A 17519-nucleotide genomic window follows, 5' to 3' on the forward strand; every position below is an offset into this window, starting at 1 on the left:
GCGTTAGCTAGGAGTACTTCCAGCAATTAGCATCAGACTAAATAAATCATAAATAAAAACATATAACACTAGCCTCTAGGCATAGCTATGTTATCCAAAGCAACCCCCAGTTGCACCATATTCGAGCAGCCACTTTCCTTTAAGCTTCTAAGAAGACTGCTGAATCAATGTTAATAGATTTAGTGGCTAGCTGCTCTAATGCATGGACAAAGTTAAAGATAGAAAAAGAAATGTGCAATTGAGCAGGCAATGAAACCCTAATAGTATAATTATTTGATGAGAAATATTGAAAAACTCAAAGCTTACCCCTATATAACTATGGAAAAAAGAAAAGAGTTGGTCTTAGCAAGGATGAGTGCTCAAGGTATGAGTGCTCTATAAGTTAAATTGGGGGGCCAGTTTAGTAGAATGAGGCTTTACCAGTCAAAATGAATTTTCTTTTTCTTTTTTTCATAATTTGAGTATCTTTTCTCCTCCTTTGAAAACTCAATCACCAACAGACAAGAATATAACCTTAATATTCTGTCTTTGTCTGTGGGTAGAGGTCAGACGGACTTATATTCTGTGTGGAATCCATACCAAGCAATCATCAATGCAACTTGAGAAGATGGAATAAGAAACCTATTTATGTTTTGCATCATAAATCAAAATTCAAACCGAACTTTCTTGTGCTGCTCCTTGTGAGAAATTGCTTGACCAATGGCAAGGATATTATTTTCGTGTGAGGATTTTTTTTATTAAAAAAAAATGTACCATAGAATATTTAGTGTATATCATGATATATTATGTATTATGGTACATTAAGTGTATTATGGTATACTAACTATGTACCATGGCATATTAAATATGTACAGTGTTATATTAAGTATTTACATATTCTAGTAACCGTGTCCAGGAGGATATTAAGTATGTATTGTATTATACCTCAATGCATATAGCCAGACATTCTGGCTATGCCAGTTCCTAATAACCCTGTAGTTGGCTCAAGAGCTCTCAATATATTAGACCTCGCCTATGATCCTATAGGATTACAGTTGGCATCTCAATACTACCGGTAGCCTCCCCTTATCCTGTGCCTATATGAAATAAGCAATGCCCGAACTTGGCTCTAATACCATAAGTGGAAAAGGAGGGAGGGGAGGAGAGGAGAGGAGCCAAAGAAACCAGAAATGAGCTGGTTCCCTTATCCTGTTCCTCCATCCTCCAACTTCCCTTCGAACCAAAGAGTTTTAGTTGCTCAACAACGAAATGTCATGACAGGGGAACTATATCAATAATCTCTACTATCATAAAGCAAATAAGCAGAAAAGTTGATAACTTCATCCAACAAATAGAACAAGTGTCAGGCACATCAACAATTAGTGGGTCTAGCAACCAGCAAAAATGGCAAGCATGGCAACAAATTGATCTATTAGCTGGTAAGCTGGGGAAATTTTTGAAGCACTGTTCATTATGAATTTTATTAGTTTCAATGAAAAGGATTCACTGGGAATCATCATTCAGTTTATCAAAATCCACACATAAATGTACAGTTCACTGATAAAATTAGTAACTCTTTGTCTAAAGTTGAATTAAATATCGGACCATGATGTACATGATTTAAATATCAACAGCTATCTTTACGTTATGAACCAAGCACTTCTTTTCACTGATAAAATCAGCTATCTTTTCAAAGGCTTTTTGCCCTACTCTAAAGCTTGTGTCTAGGATATTGCTTCTTGAAGAAGTCTAGTCTCACTGCTCTTTTTCCCTTGCGTGAAGTTTTTTTTTTTTCTAGGTGTTAGAAATTTTCTCTAGCTGCTTATTTTGAGTATGAGCATATAATTAGTGAAAGCAGAGTTAAGCACATAAAAAGAAAGAGAAACCAATGAAGGGCTCATACCTGTGGTTCTAATTCTACAATCTTACTGTTCCAGAGGGCAGACAACGGTGCTGTATCGCCGATATTTGTCTTCTTGAATTTGGACAGTTATCTACAATCACAGAAAACCTGGTGTGACTGATATCTTGAATTTTGAGATGCTGTGGCCTGTGGGAATTGTTTCAATAAAGAAAAAAAAGAGATGCTGTGGGAATTGTTGGCTGTTTGCCATTGCGGGATGAAATAGAAGAATTTATGTTCAAAAAAAAGGGGTACAAATGGCTGGGAGGAGAAGGCTTACAGGTTTATGTTCAAGCTTCAAACTGGCTGTTTTGTGGATGACATCATGTGTATCAGTAATCAGTGTATGGTGTTGGCAAGTTCACAAAAGAATTGCTCTCACAAATCTACAACATATGATTTGAACATTGAAGTATTCTCAGTAGGATTCCATCTATTCCAATTTTTACCCAAAATACCCTCAAAAAAATGATAATTACCAAGTTCCCTATTCAGGTAAAATTAATATCTCTAGTTACATGTACCCTTTCATATGTAATTAAAAAAGATCAGTTGATTTAAAAAAAATTGGTTCAAAATGCAGGACTAAATCAACCGGGGAAGAACCGAAGAAGTCAAGAAGGTCTTCACTGAGTTCACTCTTCCGGCTTCCGGGGAGAAGGGGGCCTTAGGATTTAGGAGTTAGGGCTTACCGGCTTAGTGGTCCTGTGGTTGTGGTCCGGTCGACCGGGAGCCCGGGGGTGGCCGCCGTCAAGGTCCAGAATTAAAACGGCAGAACCAGAACGAACTGAAGGTGAAGGTCTTCACTCTTCCGCGGGTGGGACGGCAGGTTCTTGCCTTCTTAGAGCCGGAGACAAGCGACAAGATCGACTCTGATCGAGAGGAGGAATGGAGGATTGATTAGAGCGGAGAAGCCGAGGAGAGGAGGACTTGATCTGTTGAATCGTTGATCAATCGGCTTCTCTCCGAAGGGGCGAAGGGTGGATTCGATCGCCGCCGCTGCGGCCGCTCGGGACGTAGCGGGGCCTTCTTTGGGCAGCGACGTAGAACGGCGCGGCGGCAGCGGGGGCCTTCTTTGGGGCCGGGGGCCGCACGGATAGAGCTAGAGCTAGAGGGAAATCCCAACTGTTTTTGCTTAAATACTTGGCTGCGCTCCATTCACAACGGTCACTTGATTTCAAAAAGGAAAGGCAGGGCGTGGGGTCTGATGGGCCGCACGGATAGAGCTAGAGCTAGAGGGAAATCCCAACTGTAGACTAGGTTTTTGTTTAAATACTTGGCTGCGCTCCATTCACAACGGTCACTTGATTTCAAAAAGAAAAGGCAGGGCGTCGGGTCTGATGGGCCGACTAGCCGTTGGAAAAGTGGCAGGCTGGGGACAGTAGTTTTGTTTTGGGTGGAGAGAAGGAGAGAGAGGAGGGATTTGGTTGGCTTGATGCACGTCTGAAGCCACTCTTATATTTCATCCCTTCTTTTTTTTGGTTTTGGTCTTGCTTTTCCTTCCCTCACATTACTCCTGATCCAGCTGGGCCATCAGGAAGAAAGATAGGGGGATTGGAGATCGACTTCTTGGAGGGTGGAGATTCTTTCAATTTTCTCCTCTCGGCTTCTTCTCCCCCTTGGTTGGTAGAGAGAGAAAAGGAGGGAGGGGGCCAGGGGGATTGAATGGCTGCCGTGCTGTGAGTATGTGATGTTGCAGTTGCTGCTTGGGGGTACTCACTTGAACGGGAGATGAGATGGTGGGATGAGACTTTTATTAATTAGATGAAGTGAATTTTCCATAATGCCCCTACTTTCTCTTATAGAGAGATCTTTCCTGTACAAATTCTTTTCTTTACCTTGATGACCTTTTCCAATTCTGCTCTTGCTTGACATGGTAAACAGTATTGTCGAGCATTATCTCAGTTATGTAATCAGTTTCACGGGCCTTTCAATTATTTTTCTGTGCTTCCATTCAAAAATTATATTAAACTGAAAATGATAGCTATCTATTTCCATATCATTTATTAAAATATTTTATACTTATCAAAACAAATATTATTAAAAAAAAAGAGGCCTTATTCATTGAATTCGCTTTAGACCTCCAAATGTATTGGACCGCCCCTGGATCGGATACAGGCTGGCTCGGGTGTAATTCGAAAGAACATTAGCCGTTGGTTCATTTCACGTAGAACCTGATGGTAGGCGATGTGATGAACTCAATGGACCATCGAGAGAGACATGCTAAGATCGAGCACCGGCCGCGCTCATGGAGGTGTGTGACTAGAAGTCTAGAATGTGACCCGCACACATGGAAGGCCTAGAACAGCGTTTGGCATAAAGGGGTTGGCGGAAGGTACTGAGATATCTCTAAAACAAGTTATTTTCTTAAAAAATTTCAGAATGATATATATTCGGAGATCTTTGCGCAATTCTGCCCTAAAACAGTAGGGGATGAATGATCTCACAAATTGTGATCCAATTTGGTTCAAGAACATGGTGGCTTAATCCCTAAAATAGTAGGGTACCCTTGCGACTTGAGACGATGGAATGATCTCGCCAAAAAGTTTGCGCAGAAAGGCAAAGCTTGCCCTTGAAATCCACAGGACTATAGGCTGCAAAGACCCAGGTGGTTACTGTGCCCACAAAGGGTTTCAAGGGTATGACCTATTTGTGACACAAAAGAATGGGGCCCAAAGAACTATCATGAAAGCCCTCATAAGTTTAGGCTAGATAGGCTTCTTTCCTAGGTCCTCCCTACCAATGATCGGGCGCTATAACTCCTCTCTTCTTGCTATCTTTTGTGCTGCTAGACAAGAATCAACAATGGGAGAAGCATAAGTATCTTGGCTAGAAAAAAAGGCAAGTACCAATATCACAAGTATTTACTACTACCAAACATGATCTCATAACTTTGGTGACCGGGTTTGCCTCATGCATTATCCCCACCACATGGGCAAAAAATCTGGACTCAATGCTAAAAAAGAATAAGAAGAAGGATACGTAGCAAGTTATTGGATTTTGGTTCCACTTCAATCCCTCCGTGTTTTTTTTTTTTTTTTTTTTGGTGTGTGTGAGGAAAGGCTGAAAATAGCCCAACAACCTTGTATCTGTTATTTTATTCCCTACGGAATCTCTAAAAGCAAAAAGAATGAAGTCCAAGAGGTTAAGATGATGTTGTGCAGACCAAGAAGTAGATCAGCAGCACCACTTATTATAGATTGTATCATTTAATCAATTCGTCAATTTTTAGCTAAAGATGTGTCACTCTATATAGGATCCGGATTTTGCTTTCCTTTGATGCATTTGCTTCACCGATTTTCTTTTGCAAAGTCATGCTAAGTGGGTGTCTCATGTTTTACTGCTATACTTATACATGACTGTGGTAGCAATAAAAGATTTATAGTTGATCCAGTAACGTGGGAGCCACATGGATCCTTTGTAACCGTCCATGCCAAACTAAGCAAAGGGAGGTATCATTAGATAAGCTTTCTTAGAGTGGGGCAACACTGAATACCCAAAAGAATGCTAATATACCTTGAAAGGATGAGTTTTAAGAACAAATTTTGAAGAACCTCAGTATTTGAAAGGTTGAGTTGATTTAAGTAAAGAATCTGCATTAATAAAGAGAATTTAAGGGTTAGGAATCCTTAGAATTGCAGGAAAGAATATATCAAAAGATTATTTTTGTGGAAAATAAAAGAAAAACTTGTTTCAGTATTTCCATTGAGGAAACCGCACAAATAGGAACAATTACAAGGTTTGGTTATCGATATGTGAGTGATTCTTCATGTAAAAGCTCACTGTAATCAAAACCAACTCTGACTCAAGTCACTTGTCAGTTACACGGCGCAAGTTAGAATACTTGCATCGCAAAAGGTATATTGAATCTTTAAGAAGCATCAACTAGATAATTCACAAAGCAACAGATGAAGAAACAAGCAGCTTTTGAAAGATTTGACAGCATTACCAGCAAGTTTTGCAGTCTGACAATCGATTCCCATGGATCAAACTCTATGATACAGGATGTAAAATAACCTCTGAATGAGCAAGACACATTCCTTCTATGATGATCATGGTAATTTACCAGATCAAAAGAAAAACCCAACAATTATGATAATTTAGAAGAGAATTATTATTGTGATAGGAGAATTATGGTAATAAGAGGAACTTGAGTCCATGATATCTTCCAGCATATAGTGTTATCATGGATATCAAAGACTAACAAGAATTATCTTAACACTCATTGTTCTCTGCATAAAATAACAAAATTCAATTAAATCCATGACTCAAAATTTAAAGTGATTTTTTTCTAGTCTCCTAGATGCTCCAGAATATCAAAATTTAAGACCAGCACAAACTTAATTAAGGTACTTTAGCACTTTTCACCTGATCTGGAAAATAAAACATAAAATTATGATGCTTGGTAAGCTCAAAGTTCTGGAAGCAACATCTCTTCTCGAGAAGTTGACAAAATATCTAGCTTGAATTTTGAAGAAGTTAGGAGCCAGGAAAACAATTGTATAATCTGCTGATTCTTTTGCCAATACGATACTTTGCAATAAAGAACTTGATTGATATTTAGATATATTGTTCCATACATTCCCTTAATGAAAACACCAGTTGGGATCTGGCCCCTCCATTCTCCTTAAAAGAATAATGTCAAATGCATGAGTCATGAAGCAAGACACAAGCGAAAATTTGGTGCTGATGTGCCTTGCCTTATTCTAGGAAACATAATTGTTTGTTATTTCCTCTAATTTTGAGCTTTTAATTATTGCAAAAAATGTACTATGATGAATGAGAATAATAATGGAGAATACTGTAATTGCTATGCTTCCGAATTGTCCTCAAAGATGCGGTTGTGACATGTTGAGTCACAAGGGTAAGGACAGTCGATCTTTTGGAAGGCAATCCTATCATAAAACCAGTCTCCAACTGCCTTTGCAATTGGCTGCAAAAAAAAAAAAAGGTTATCGAACATTAACATATATAGTAAACTAGGAAATTTGGAGGACAACTAATTTCTATAACTTTTAGCACTCGGAGAATAAATAACCTAACCAGAACTTTGTATACTCCACCTAGAGGGATATCAACTACCTCAAGAACCCAAAGTTCAAATCTAACATGATATATTTGGTCAATCAGAGAAAGAGAGTAATGCTAAAATTAAAAGAGACATGAGGGTGAGTGCCATGTAAGCACTAATTTGTACTGTTATCTAACAATCTATAGCATATGGTAATGGATCTTACAATCTTCTCAAGCACAGGAGAATTAGAACTTAGCCATGTCTCTTGCATTTCTGACTGGCAGTGGGCATAACAAGAATTTATGAACATGCCTGTAGAAGAAGAGCTCCCAAATCCAGCCAGTGCATTTAGAAATTGTGTCCTGAAACCTATTATAGCAAATGATTTTGTCAATAACATCATTCAACTGAGCAACTGATTGCATAAACTTCAGAACAGTTGTCTGACACTTTACAACTCTATCTCACTGCAATATGATATACTTAAACAAAGATGGTTCACAACTGGTTGCAAATGACTGAATGCAATCAATGAATCAAATCAGAACAGACATCTTTTGTAGATTGGAACACATTCTATCCAAAAGTTTAATTGCTAAAAGCAGATATATGCCTTTCTCAGATGCTTAAACTTGAGCTATTCACTAGATTTTTTTTTTCACTGCAAAAAGGGACTAGATTTTTCACTAAGTTGAGTGTTAAGTACTAACCCTGCATGGTTTGAAGTTGAGATGAAGAGCACTGCTGTATATCAAGCTTGCAGTCATGCCACGTACCATGAGGATCAGCAACACCTGGTACCAAAATATTTTTTATCTGCAATGGGGAGGCCTAGATTTCAGTGACATGTAGTTTGCATCATCAAGCAATGGCTCATTCACCCTGAAGGGAAGATGAATAAAGAAAGAAAGATCGGAGATTTTTTTTATTATCATTTTAGATCAAAATATCATCTAAAAGCTATCTACGTGAACATTATATGAACATACATAATTTGAGTGTAAGAAAAGGAATTTAATATGTCATTCAGGGAATATTTACATTGACTATATTCTGTCTGGCACATGCATATAGTTGCTTGTTCTTCAAAATCTTAGTAAATTGACTTACAAATCAAACTGCGCAATAAAACACACTTGGTGCAAGACTAATTTCATACCTGCCATGAATCATATGCAGCATTTAATATGAAAAGTGGTGTGCGTATCTTCTGCACCATGTTTTGAGGGAAAAAACACTGCATTTTCATTGAAAGTGTTGGTAAGATAGCACAATAGGGTTGGTGGAATATTTGTTGATGTTAGACATACAAACCATGCTTGGTGTCAGTCTCGAAGTGCATGAAGATGGAAAATTCTGGGCTGATCCCTAAAAGACATGCATAAACCAGTCAACTGGGGTAAATAATAGTTACAATGAACACCAGAGAAGATAGGTTGCACCAATTATGACAATTTCACTTCCTAAATGTTTATCTCTAAGGAGAAACTATAGAAGCCTCGAAAATATATTAAGTAAACACTTATTGTATGTTATGAAACTATTAGGGGCATACATGTGTCGTCACCACATCATTGAAGAAGGCCTTAATGTGTTCTGTTCCAGTAATATCCTTCCTGTTATTTGCAAGATGTCATCAAATAGAATGGTAAGTAAAAACTTGACATCATATTGTAACCATGATTAGCAATCTTTATCCATATTTTTGAAGCTGGTCTTTTATTAATGTATTTTTGAAGCTGATTAGAGGTGTGAGTCAAACACTCCGATTAAAATATCAAGTACGCAAAGGACGAATAACTTACAAATTGATAAAATAACCAGCATCTGAAAGACATTTAACTCTGGTACCCAATGGTAAAAGGGCACGGAAGTTGTCACAGTGTAGAATGGATGTCAATCCACCGGCGGAACAGCCTGAGAGAAAAGCCTGTAATCACTATTAGTGTCATAAAGGAAATTCATAGTAAACACAACAAACTAGGCCTTGAGAGAAGCTTACATTTTCAGCCTTGCTCATTCCCCTTGCAAGTAGATCTTCCATAACAGCAAGCCATACCCTTGCTCCTCTATAATGAAGGTTGGTGGTCTAATCAGATGCATGCATGGAAACAAAGTTAATTTACATATGTTCCAAATTCTGTCCATGATCTTAAGCCTATTTCATGAGCAAACCTCTCTATTCTCACATTTAACAATATAGATAATATTGCAGCAAGAGAGAGCACACTAGATTGAACTTACAGGATTTACTCTCTTTACATCTCCCGTAAATGATGAACCATCACAGTAGCGAACCTTGACCTTGTTCCAATTGTAGAAGTCTGGAAATCACATTCCAATCAACTGAAGTTGCCAGGAAATAATTTGAGACCAAAAACTACTCACCGAATGTATATTGGTTTTGATAGCATTAATACCAGAATAGGGGAGTGCTCTTTATGTTGATGTGCTTGGAGAAGACAATAATGTGTGCTAGAAATATAAGAATATTTTCTTTGCCTGTCTCAACATTGTTTTGCTTAAGAAAAAAACAATCTTATGGCCTTGAAATGTCAGTTTTTACCGATATCACATTTCTATATAGTTGAAGACAACTTGGTGTATATCCCAGTGTGTTACAACAAGAAGAATTCATTGCAATTCAATTCAGCAACTTTCAAGGTAAGGACCAATTGTAGATATTCATCATTGTTGTACCTTTCACTAACACTAACTGACTGGCCTTTTATGAAGATCCATGGATAAAACAGCTAATGGATTTTTGCTTTGGCCTAATGCAGACAAAGATGTTCATTGTTGTCACCTACTGATTTGACTTAGGAGTGGAGAACAGGGATCATGGTGCAGATTTTTTAAGCAAATTGAAATGAAAGCATGGGCCATTAAGGTGTTCAATCATTATAATTTCCCACAGCATCCAAATTTACTGACATGAAGCTTGGCTTGTAGATCTACATAGCTTGAAACAAAAAAATTATCAATCTATCTTAGGTGCAGTGTACATGAAGAAAGAGACAGATTGGATAAAGTTTTTTTTTTACTTAATGGTATAGTTGAATCAATACTATTTTGGAACTAACATGAAGCAATATAATCTGATGCAGGTAAAGTTTCTAACTTTTGAATTTTTAGTTGAAATATAGGTTGCAAATATTTTATCACCACAAATACTAAAGTCTTGCAATATATCCCAATCTGAGACTGGTTTAGAAAAATCAAAAGAAATTAAAGCGATGCAATGGCCGATTTAACAAACAACAGAGAGTTGTTAAATGCCATACCTGGATTAAATGTTTGCCTGTTGTTTAAAATCCCAGAAAAGGCAATCTGTTTCACCATTTGTCTGGAAGAGCCTAAACGGGTGCTTTTGCGGGCTAAACAAGTTGTTACATTGTTGCACCATCCACCTCCCTGATATTCAAATGAAAATACTGAAGTGACAGCCATTCTTGTTATATTAGAAAAAAAATCTTGAGTACAATGAATTCAGAAACGGATGAAGATAAATCTCAATAGTGGGAACTGAACATTTGCATGAGATAGCAACAACCAATCGCTCTTTTGACGAAGAACGGATGCTATGAACACGCATGAAAGGGGAATAGACATTGGCTAGTATATTTGATCAACAGTTCAAATATAGTCTGACCTCGATATGTACCAACCAATTGTTCACCCCTGATCCAAAACCTGGAGACAGATGATAAGCTGGGGGGCTTCCATCCAAACAAACTGCATGATGCATCACGTAGGTAAGAGATCAGTGGCTCCATGTTAAAATCCAACCACTAAAAGAGGAGACAAATTAGAAAAGGAAGATTATTTCAGAAAATACTCAAGGATGCTTGTTTGGTGCTTGACTATTTTGTTTAAATCAATGAAGCCAATCAAGATGGGAGGAGAATCCTGAGTAATGATGACTTATTCTCACCTGCTCCTTTGGCCACGGCACTTTCAACATACGTGATGTCCACAAAGTACCCTTCTGCTTTCAGAAACATCAGCAAACAAATCAGAGCATAAATCCATGTACGCAATTTAGCATCTACCATTCTGCAGAATCAAAGAAATATATATTTATAATAAGACAAAGTCTGTAGACTCGTGATATTTTAAAATTGGTGCAGTATGAATTGATGTATTGACATTAGAAGTATAGTGGAGATTAGATGCTCTAGCTCCAATAACTCTTGTATACAGAAACAAGTTGGATGCCTCGAATAATTCTTCAACATTCGGTTGATTTAGTTTACCCATAGTTAGTACTCCAAGACTTTTTTGAATAAAAAAAGTTATAAAAAAAGCTTTAAAGTACTAATCATGAGCTACACTATTATTTTGAAATTGGAAGCAGTAAATTCAGAATTTAGCAGTTTTAATTTAAGAATTTTTAATCATGGAATTGCATAAGTAGATCCAGAATAGTCAGAAGCAAGAATTGATCTAACTTTCTTTTCTTGAGAAAAGGGGAGGGAAAACACAATGGATCTAACTTTCAGTATACAGCTCTAGATTGTGGGAGAAATATATTCCAACCTTATTAAGAAATTCTTCTTCCTCTCTAAATGCTTAAAAAAATTTACCCAACGAAATTTTACCAGGTGATCGAATTTTGCATAGGCTCAAAGCCACAAAATTTTATTAACTTAAGTCATTCGATGTTCATGATCCAAAAGCCAAAACAATTCTTTTTTTTTTCCTCTTATTTTTTTTCCCTTTGGATCCCATTGCCTAGCTTTCCTTGGCTAAAAATTTAAATATCAGGTCACCTTTCAGAAGATACTTAAAAAATGCAGCCGTCTTTAGATTGTTTGCTAGAAATGAGCCCTGAAGCGCAAATTGGAAAACAAAAGCCTTCTAATGTAAAACACCAAGCAGAAAAAGAATCTTCTACCTAGATGGAAAAGAATCCTTGAAAAAAAAAGAAGAAGGCTGACAGAGAAACTACTGAAGATTCAATGGAACTAAAACACTTAAATTGCTAAAATGAAAATCTAGCAGTGAATTGTATTGGCGAGATTAAATGCAATGATAAAAGTAAGACAAATTTGATATGTTTGCAGGACCTTATCTGATTGATATATGTGTGTGCCTGTGAAGGATGAAGTATTAAAAATATTCATACCATCTTTCTTTCAGAAATCTAGTACATTCCTCATTCATCCGTTAAAGAATTATCAGATAAAGTTATTAAAAAAGTTCGACCAACTTTCACCATATGATTCACCTACCCTGGGAAAATCCATGCCTTTTCATGTTTAAATAATCATGACCAAAGCCATGCTTCGTTTAATCAAAACTTCGAAAACAGAGTTTCCCATCAAAATTCCCAGATCTCATTACAGGCTCACTGAAAAGAATACACCCAAAAAACCTCTAATAGGGGAAAACCAAGATCATTCACTAGCCCAAAAAAATAAAAAAAATCCAAACAAGAAATTATATAAAAAGAAGGCAAAAGAAGAAGCTTTAAAAACTAAAAAAAAAACTCTTCCAATCCAATAATTCAAGAAAAGAAATAGCAAAAGGTCCATCTTTGAGCTCGTATTACTAAACTCTTTGATTTTTGACACTTCCAAATGACTCAAAACCAAATCGCGTTGACTTTCCCCACGATTTTTCCTTAGTAAGAACTTAAAAAACGACCTCGTCTGATCCCATACATCAAAAAAAAAACAAAAACGAAGGGAAAAGATCCATTGTGAGTTCATAGCATACAATTTTAATACTAAATTCATCGATTTCTAACGCTTCAAAAAAAAAAAAAAAAGAGTGAGACAAGAATGATCTCTACCAGTATCTTGCCCAAACAGATCTGTTTTTTAAGAAAAAAACACATTTTTTTCTATAAGAGCGCCTATCAAGAAGAAAGGAGAGAGCAAAGGATTGAAACTGAGGGAGTCTGGAGATCCTACCCGAAACTCGAAGGTTCCCCGCCAAGTCCGGCAATGAACTCTTTCCCGCCGGAAATCTGAAACAATTTCCCTTGGTATATGACGGCAAAGAGACAAAAGACCCCTGTTCACATATATAAAACAATACCTTGTCCGAAGGAAAAGGTTCTCCCGTATATAAAAAATATAAAAAAAAAGACGGTGGCCATGTTCTCTTTTCAATTTTCTTTTCGGCACAAACAAAGCATTACCTTCCTCCGGGACCCTTATTCAGCGCTCAAGTAACGGCGGAGGTAAGTATAACGGGACAGGGAGGTTGGATTCTCTCATTCACTGCGTTAATGGTGCGGAGATATTGCTATCTCTATTGATTGACCGAACCGGCATTGCCTCCTGAGCCCCGTGACATGCAAGACCCGAGATAGACCTGCACGGTGCCCTGTCACGTGAAACCAAGACAATAGAAGCTTGCCACGTGTCCTAAAAACTATTTTGCCAAGGCTTATTTAAATATCCTGCACCATGCCCACCAACCACCTCGTGTTGCTTCGTAGATTCTACCCATATAATTTTAAAAATGGCATAATACTCTATATCATTTCATAATATATTTTTTTTTATTTTTTTTATTAGCATAATCTGATTAGAATAATCTTAAAGATTATGTAACAATTTATATTAGCTTATAATTTTTTTTATATATAGAGCAATATACGAGTATATATAATTTTTGAGATGTACATAATGCAATACAGCAGAAATATAAAGTCATTTCTCTCTCTCTTTCTTTTTTCTTTTTTAGTAAATACTTTGACATGCTCATCTTAGTGATTGGTCCGCACAAACGAGATGAGGCAATTAGCATTGTTCATGGCTATGTTGGTGCATGCAGTGCATTAGATAATTTCTTGCGTGTGATTTGAAGCACCGGACTTGCTTAGCTTGCAAGTTTCTACAAAATGGCCTACACTACCTAATCTTATGATCATAAATCATAACAATGTCTCATGACTTGCATCTGAAACAAAGTCAAAGCAGGCATGATTCAACAAACATGGTAAAAGCTGTGGGTTCTGAACCAATCACAAGATTCTATGAGCTAAACCAGAATTACAGTTAAAGATGGCTTCAGTTTCCTTTTCAGTAGCCGACAGTGCACCGTTAAGTTGGGTACGTAATGGGATCTTGGGCTGCATGCAATAACACCGTTACCATCAAAAATTAAGCTACCCCATAAAATTATTATTTTCTCTTGAAACATGAACAGTAATTATTATTTGTCCAGCTCAACCCAAAGGTGGGCTAAGTCGGGAACAAATTAAAATGGCAAATAATAATGGATGGACAATGGTTTTCTCTTTTTTTTTGATTTTTAGATGGAGTCGTAGTTACCTGAATGAAAGTAAAAATTAATTGACAAAGGATGAAAATGTTATCTTATATTGATGAAGGATGAAAGTGTCAAAAATAACTATATTTCCATAATTCTATGACTATGGTTACAAAATAATAGCAAAGGAAAGAATCATCTGCAAAGACTTAATTGAAAGATAAAGACATCCTAGAATTATGTTAATCTTGTTCCTTCTCAATCAATTTGGCCGGCTTTTCTTGTCCAAACCTTGCGATGACCATACGTATGTGTTCAAACAAGTCCATCCAAATTATCCATTGATGAGCTATGTATTAAATCATGGAGAACTAATCAAGGAGCGCATGGCAATCATATATTTTAACTAATATGTTAATTAACCAGCCATAGTCCATAATTACGATGTGAGGTTTTCCCTTAGATTGCATTCTTTAACTTTTATCACTTATTAAGAAAAAGAAAACCTTTTATAATTCTATCAAGTTCCATATTGCTTTTCACCATGCAAAGAGCAATGATGTTCCTTAAAATATACATGTGCAACCTTCAAGGTATGTTTTTAACATAAAATGAAATCGAAGCCAGACAGATGAAATGTACGTGAGAGTTATTATATATAGTATGTCTTCGTACATTAAAAAAAAAAAGAATGGCAATAAAGTTGGTCGAAAAAATCGGGTTAGAGCAAGGCTACAATAATTAAAGTTTATATAATTTGAAAAATATATTTCAATTCTCACGGAGCTTTTTTTTTTTGTTTTGTTCTCTTACATATAATTTGAAAAATATATTGAAAAATATATTTCAATATCTCTTACATATAATTGAACAGCATCACGTAAATAAGTAAAGTAAACTCAGTAATGCATGACACCCAGCTGCAACAATGTTTAAAGTGCATCTTTAACTATTCTTTTGTAACTTTGCTGATAGAAGACGTGATGATGATGCCAAAACATGCAAAGCTATTTCAAAAGGTTATCAAGCTTAATCTGTGAGGTACAAATTGCATGAGGATGGATTTGATTTCACCCTCACACTGAATGCGACATGGAGAGCAAATCCATGGAAACATCATTCCAAGTTCGTTAACAGGACACCAACAAATTAAGTGATTTTGACAAGGAACCTAGCATTTCAAAAGGATGAAGATGACCCACAAACAAAAAAAAATGCTGTTGCTGATAAGATTAAAATTCATAGTCAAAAAGAATAATTTCGGCTGCCATGCTCTGCACTTAAAAAGTTATTCAAAAAGAAAAAAAAGATAAAGTGCCTCAGAAACCGAAAGTAGCACACAAAAAGATAGACCAAAGAACGGCACTCTGAAAAGAATAGCCGAACGGCTTTGAATGGTTGGTGGGCCCATGAAGATTATCGCCACATGACTCGAGCGCACACTTTTTGACCTTTCAAGTCCAGGTTTCAAACATCACCATCAAAAAAAAATATTTCAGATATATTTTAAAAAATAATTTTATATATTCATACATAATCTAACGGCCTAATTATCGATTGATCGCAAAATATTTTTCCTTATTTAATTTAAAACATCCGTCTATAAATAAAGAAAGAAAGAGAGAGAGAGAGAGAGAGAGAGAGAGAGAGAGGAAGAGAGAGTCTCTCCACGTTCCAACCTCAGAATAGGGACGAATTAAGCTACTCCACCAGAACAGCGTAAGTTGTAATATTTTGCACTAGAATCTCATTCTGTTTCTTAATCACTGTTGTTAAATTTTTGTGCCATCCTTTACGATTGGTGCGAAACGTAGGATACGACACTCCGCGGAGTAGGTTAGTGCGAGAAAAGGAATGGACGTTAACGTCCTTCCCGAGATGAGCATGGGCCGGATGTTGCTCTCGATCAACGTATGGACTCCTTTTCGTGTTTCATTAATTTCTTTATACCTATATATATACTTTACAGCTTGCACCGACTGTTCCTTGATGGTTCTTGCTCGGTGGTTTCCTTTATCTGCTTGGAAGTTCCATGTTCTAACAATCATGGCCATGTTATCCATAGATCTCTCTAGTTTGATAATGAAGTCTTTTGATGGTTGTAATTTAGATATGAAACATTGATTTAAACCTTCATCCCAATTTAGAAGCATTTCAAGATGGATACTAATATTGTTTGGTCTATCAAAAACTAATAAATAACGAGTAGCTTTGTTGTGGAAGTAGACATGTTTTAGTAGGATAATGTTAGAATGGTGTTCTTTGAACTCAGATTTTTTTTCTTTCAGAGATAGTAAAAATGTTCTTTGAGTGCTTAATATGATAATTATCAAAATAATGTTTGTTGATTATTTTGCTTTCTTTTTTTTTCTTTTTTCTTTTGATTTGCATTTTTTTCTCGATCAAGCTGCATCGGCTTGCATTGAATTAGGGCTTGCCTTAAGGAAAGTTTTGATCTATATGACAGGTAGAAACATCCAAATCTAACAAACATGACCTCATTACCTTCATCAATTTTGGGGGGCATTGTCTTGAACAAACATGATGCCGACCCACGCATGTTGGATATAACAAGTGTAAGATCCAAAATTAATTTTTTGAAAAGTCTCAATTAAGACTCTGCTGCCGCGGAGAGTTAATAAATAATTATAAATACTTTAATTTTGTATGATGCTCAGTTCAGGATCCACTATTATTTTTTTATTTTTTTATTTTTTTGAATTCGAGATCCACTTTAAATGCATTTGGTTGCAGAAATAAATGCGAGCAATAGCTGGAAGGAGTAAAGTCCATTTAATGCGCATTCAATTTCGCAATAGTTTGAATGGCTAAATTGACATATCATTTTTTCGCATTTATAGGGCGAACAAGTCCCAACTAGCACTTGAAAAACAGCGAGTTTTCACCGTATAAATCTATTTCCTAATTAATAAACTTATACCATGTCGAACAATTCCGCTCGCAATGATATAAACCTCCATTTTGAGACTACTTTGGTTTGCCGGAAAAAAAAAATTCTTAATTTATTAAAATTTCCAAAAAAATATTTTTTTATAATAAAATTTTTATATTTTATTAAAAAATATAAAGAACATGAAAAAAATATATTTTTAAGCCATCAAAACTATTGAATTAAATTTTTCTCTTTATGAAAAATATAATAAATATTTTATACATTTTTTTAAAAAATAAATGCACAACCAAATATAAATATCTGAAATATCGTTTTTTTTTATCAACTAAACATACCCAAACTATTTTATCAAATATTATATATTTAAAAATTATTTTTTAAAAAATAAGAAAAAGGGTGCATCCATATATCAAACTCATAACATCCAGGAGCAACCTTACCACCGTACCAAGATTCACTTTTAGACTATTACTCTCCATACA

At 36.1% G+C, this 17519-nt stretch overlaps 1 protein-coding gene and 1 long non-coding RNA gene across 4 annotated transcripts; both read right to left on the reverse strand.

The window, feature by feature from the left end:
• Positions 1–433: 433 nt before the first annotated feature.
• LOC120104500 (uncharacterized) lies at positions 434–3608 on the reverse strand. The gene is made up of 3 exons (XR_015975989.2): positions 2575–3608; positions 2163–2268; positions 434–1973 (listed from the first exon to the last, which is right to left on the reverse strand). It is a non-coding gene; the product is annotated as an uncharacterized LOC120104500 (long non-coding RNA).
• A 2808-nt stretch (positions 3609–6416) lies between these two features.
• LOC103720444 (pectin acetylesterase 8-like) lies at positions 6417–13102 on the reverse strand. 3 transcript variants are annotated; one of them, XM_039123906.3, is made up of 13 exons: positions 12815–13102; positions 10831–10952; positions 10549–10631; positions 10181–10310; positions 9141–9220; positions 8899–8985; positions 8702–8826; positions 8452–8512; positions 8211–8264; positions 8056–8133; positions 7607–7712; positions 7120–7265; positions 6417–6815 (listed from the first exon to the last, which is right to left on the reverse strand). In XM_039123906.3, the coding sequence occupies exons 2-13, from the start codon at positions 10949–10951 to the stop codon at positions 6693–6695; spliced, it is 1194 nt and encodes a 397-aa protein (XP_038979834.2). In that variant the 5' UTR covers position 10952; positions 12815–13102; the 3' UTR covers positions 6417–6692. The 3 variants fall into 3 exon arrangements, with proteins under 3 accessions (XP_038979834.2, XP_088573450.2, XP_089785510.1); XM_088717324.2 differs by having other exon boundaries at positions 10831–10884; positions 12815–13064; XM_089929384.1 differs by lacking the exon at positions 12815–13102 and having other exon boundaries at positions 10761–10884.
• Positions 13103–17519: the final 4417 nt, after the last annotated feature.

Source organism: Phoenix dactylifera, chromosome 3 (assembly GCF_051530095.1).
Source record: "Phoenix dactylifera cultivar Ajwa chromosome 3, Ajwa_hap1_PhDact_Kaust_v1.1, whole genome shotgun sequence".
In the NCBI taxonomy this organism is placed as follows: Eukaryota; Viridiplantae; Streptophyta; class Magnoliopsida; order Arecales; family Arecaceae; genus Phoenix; species Phoenix dactylifera.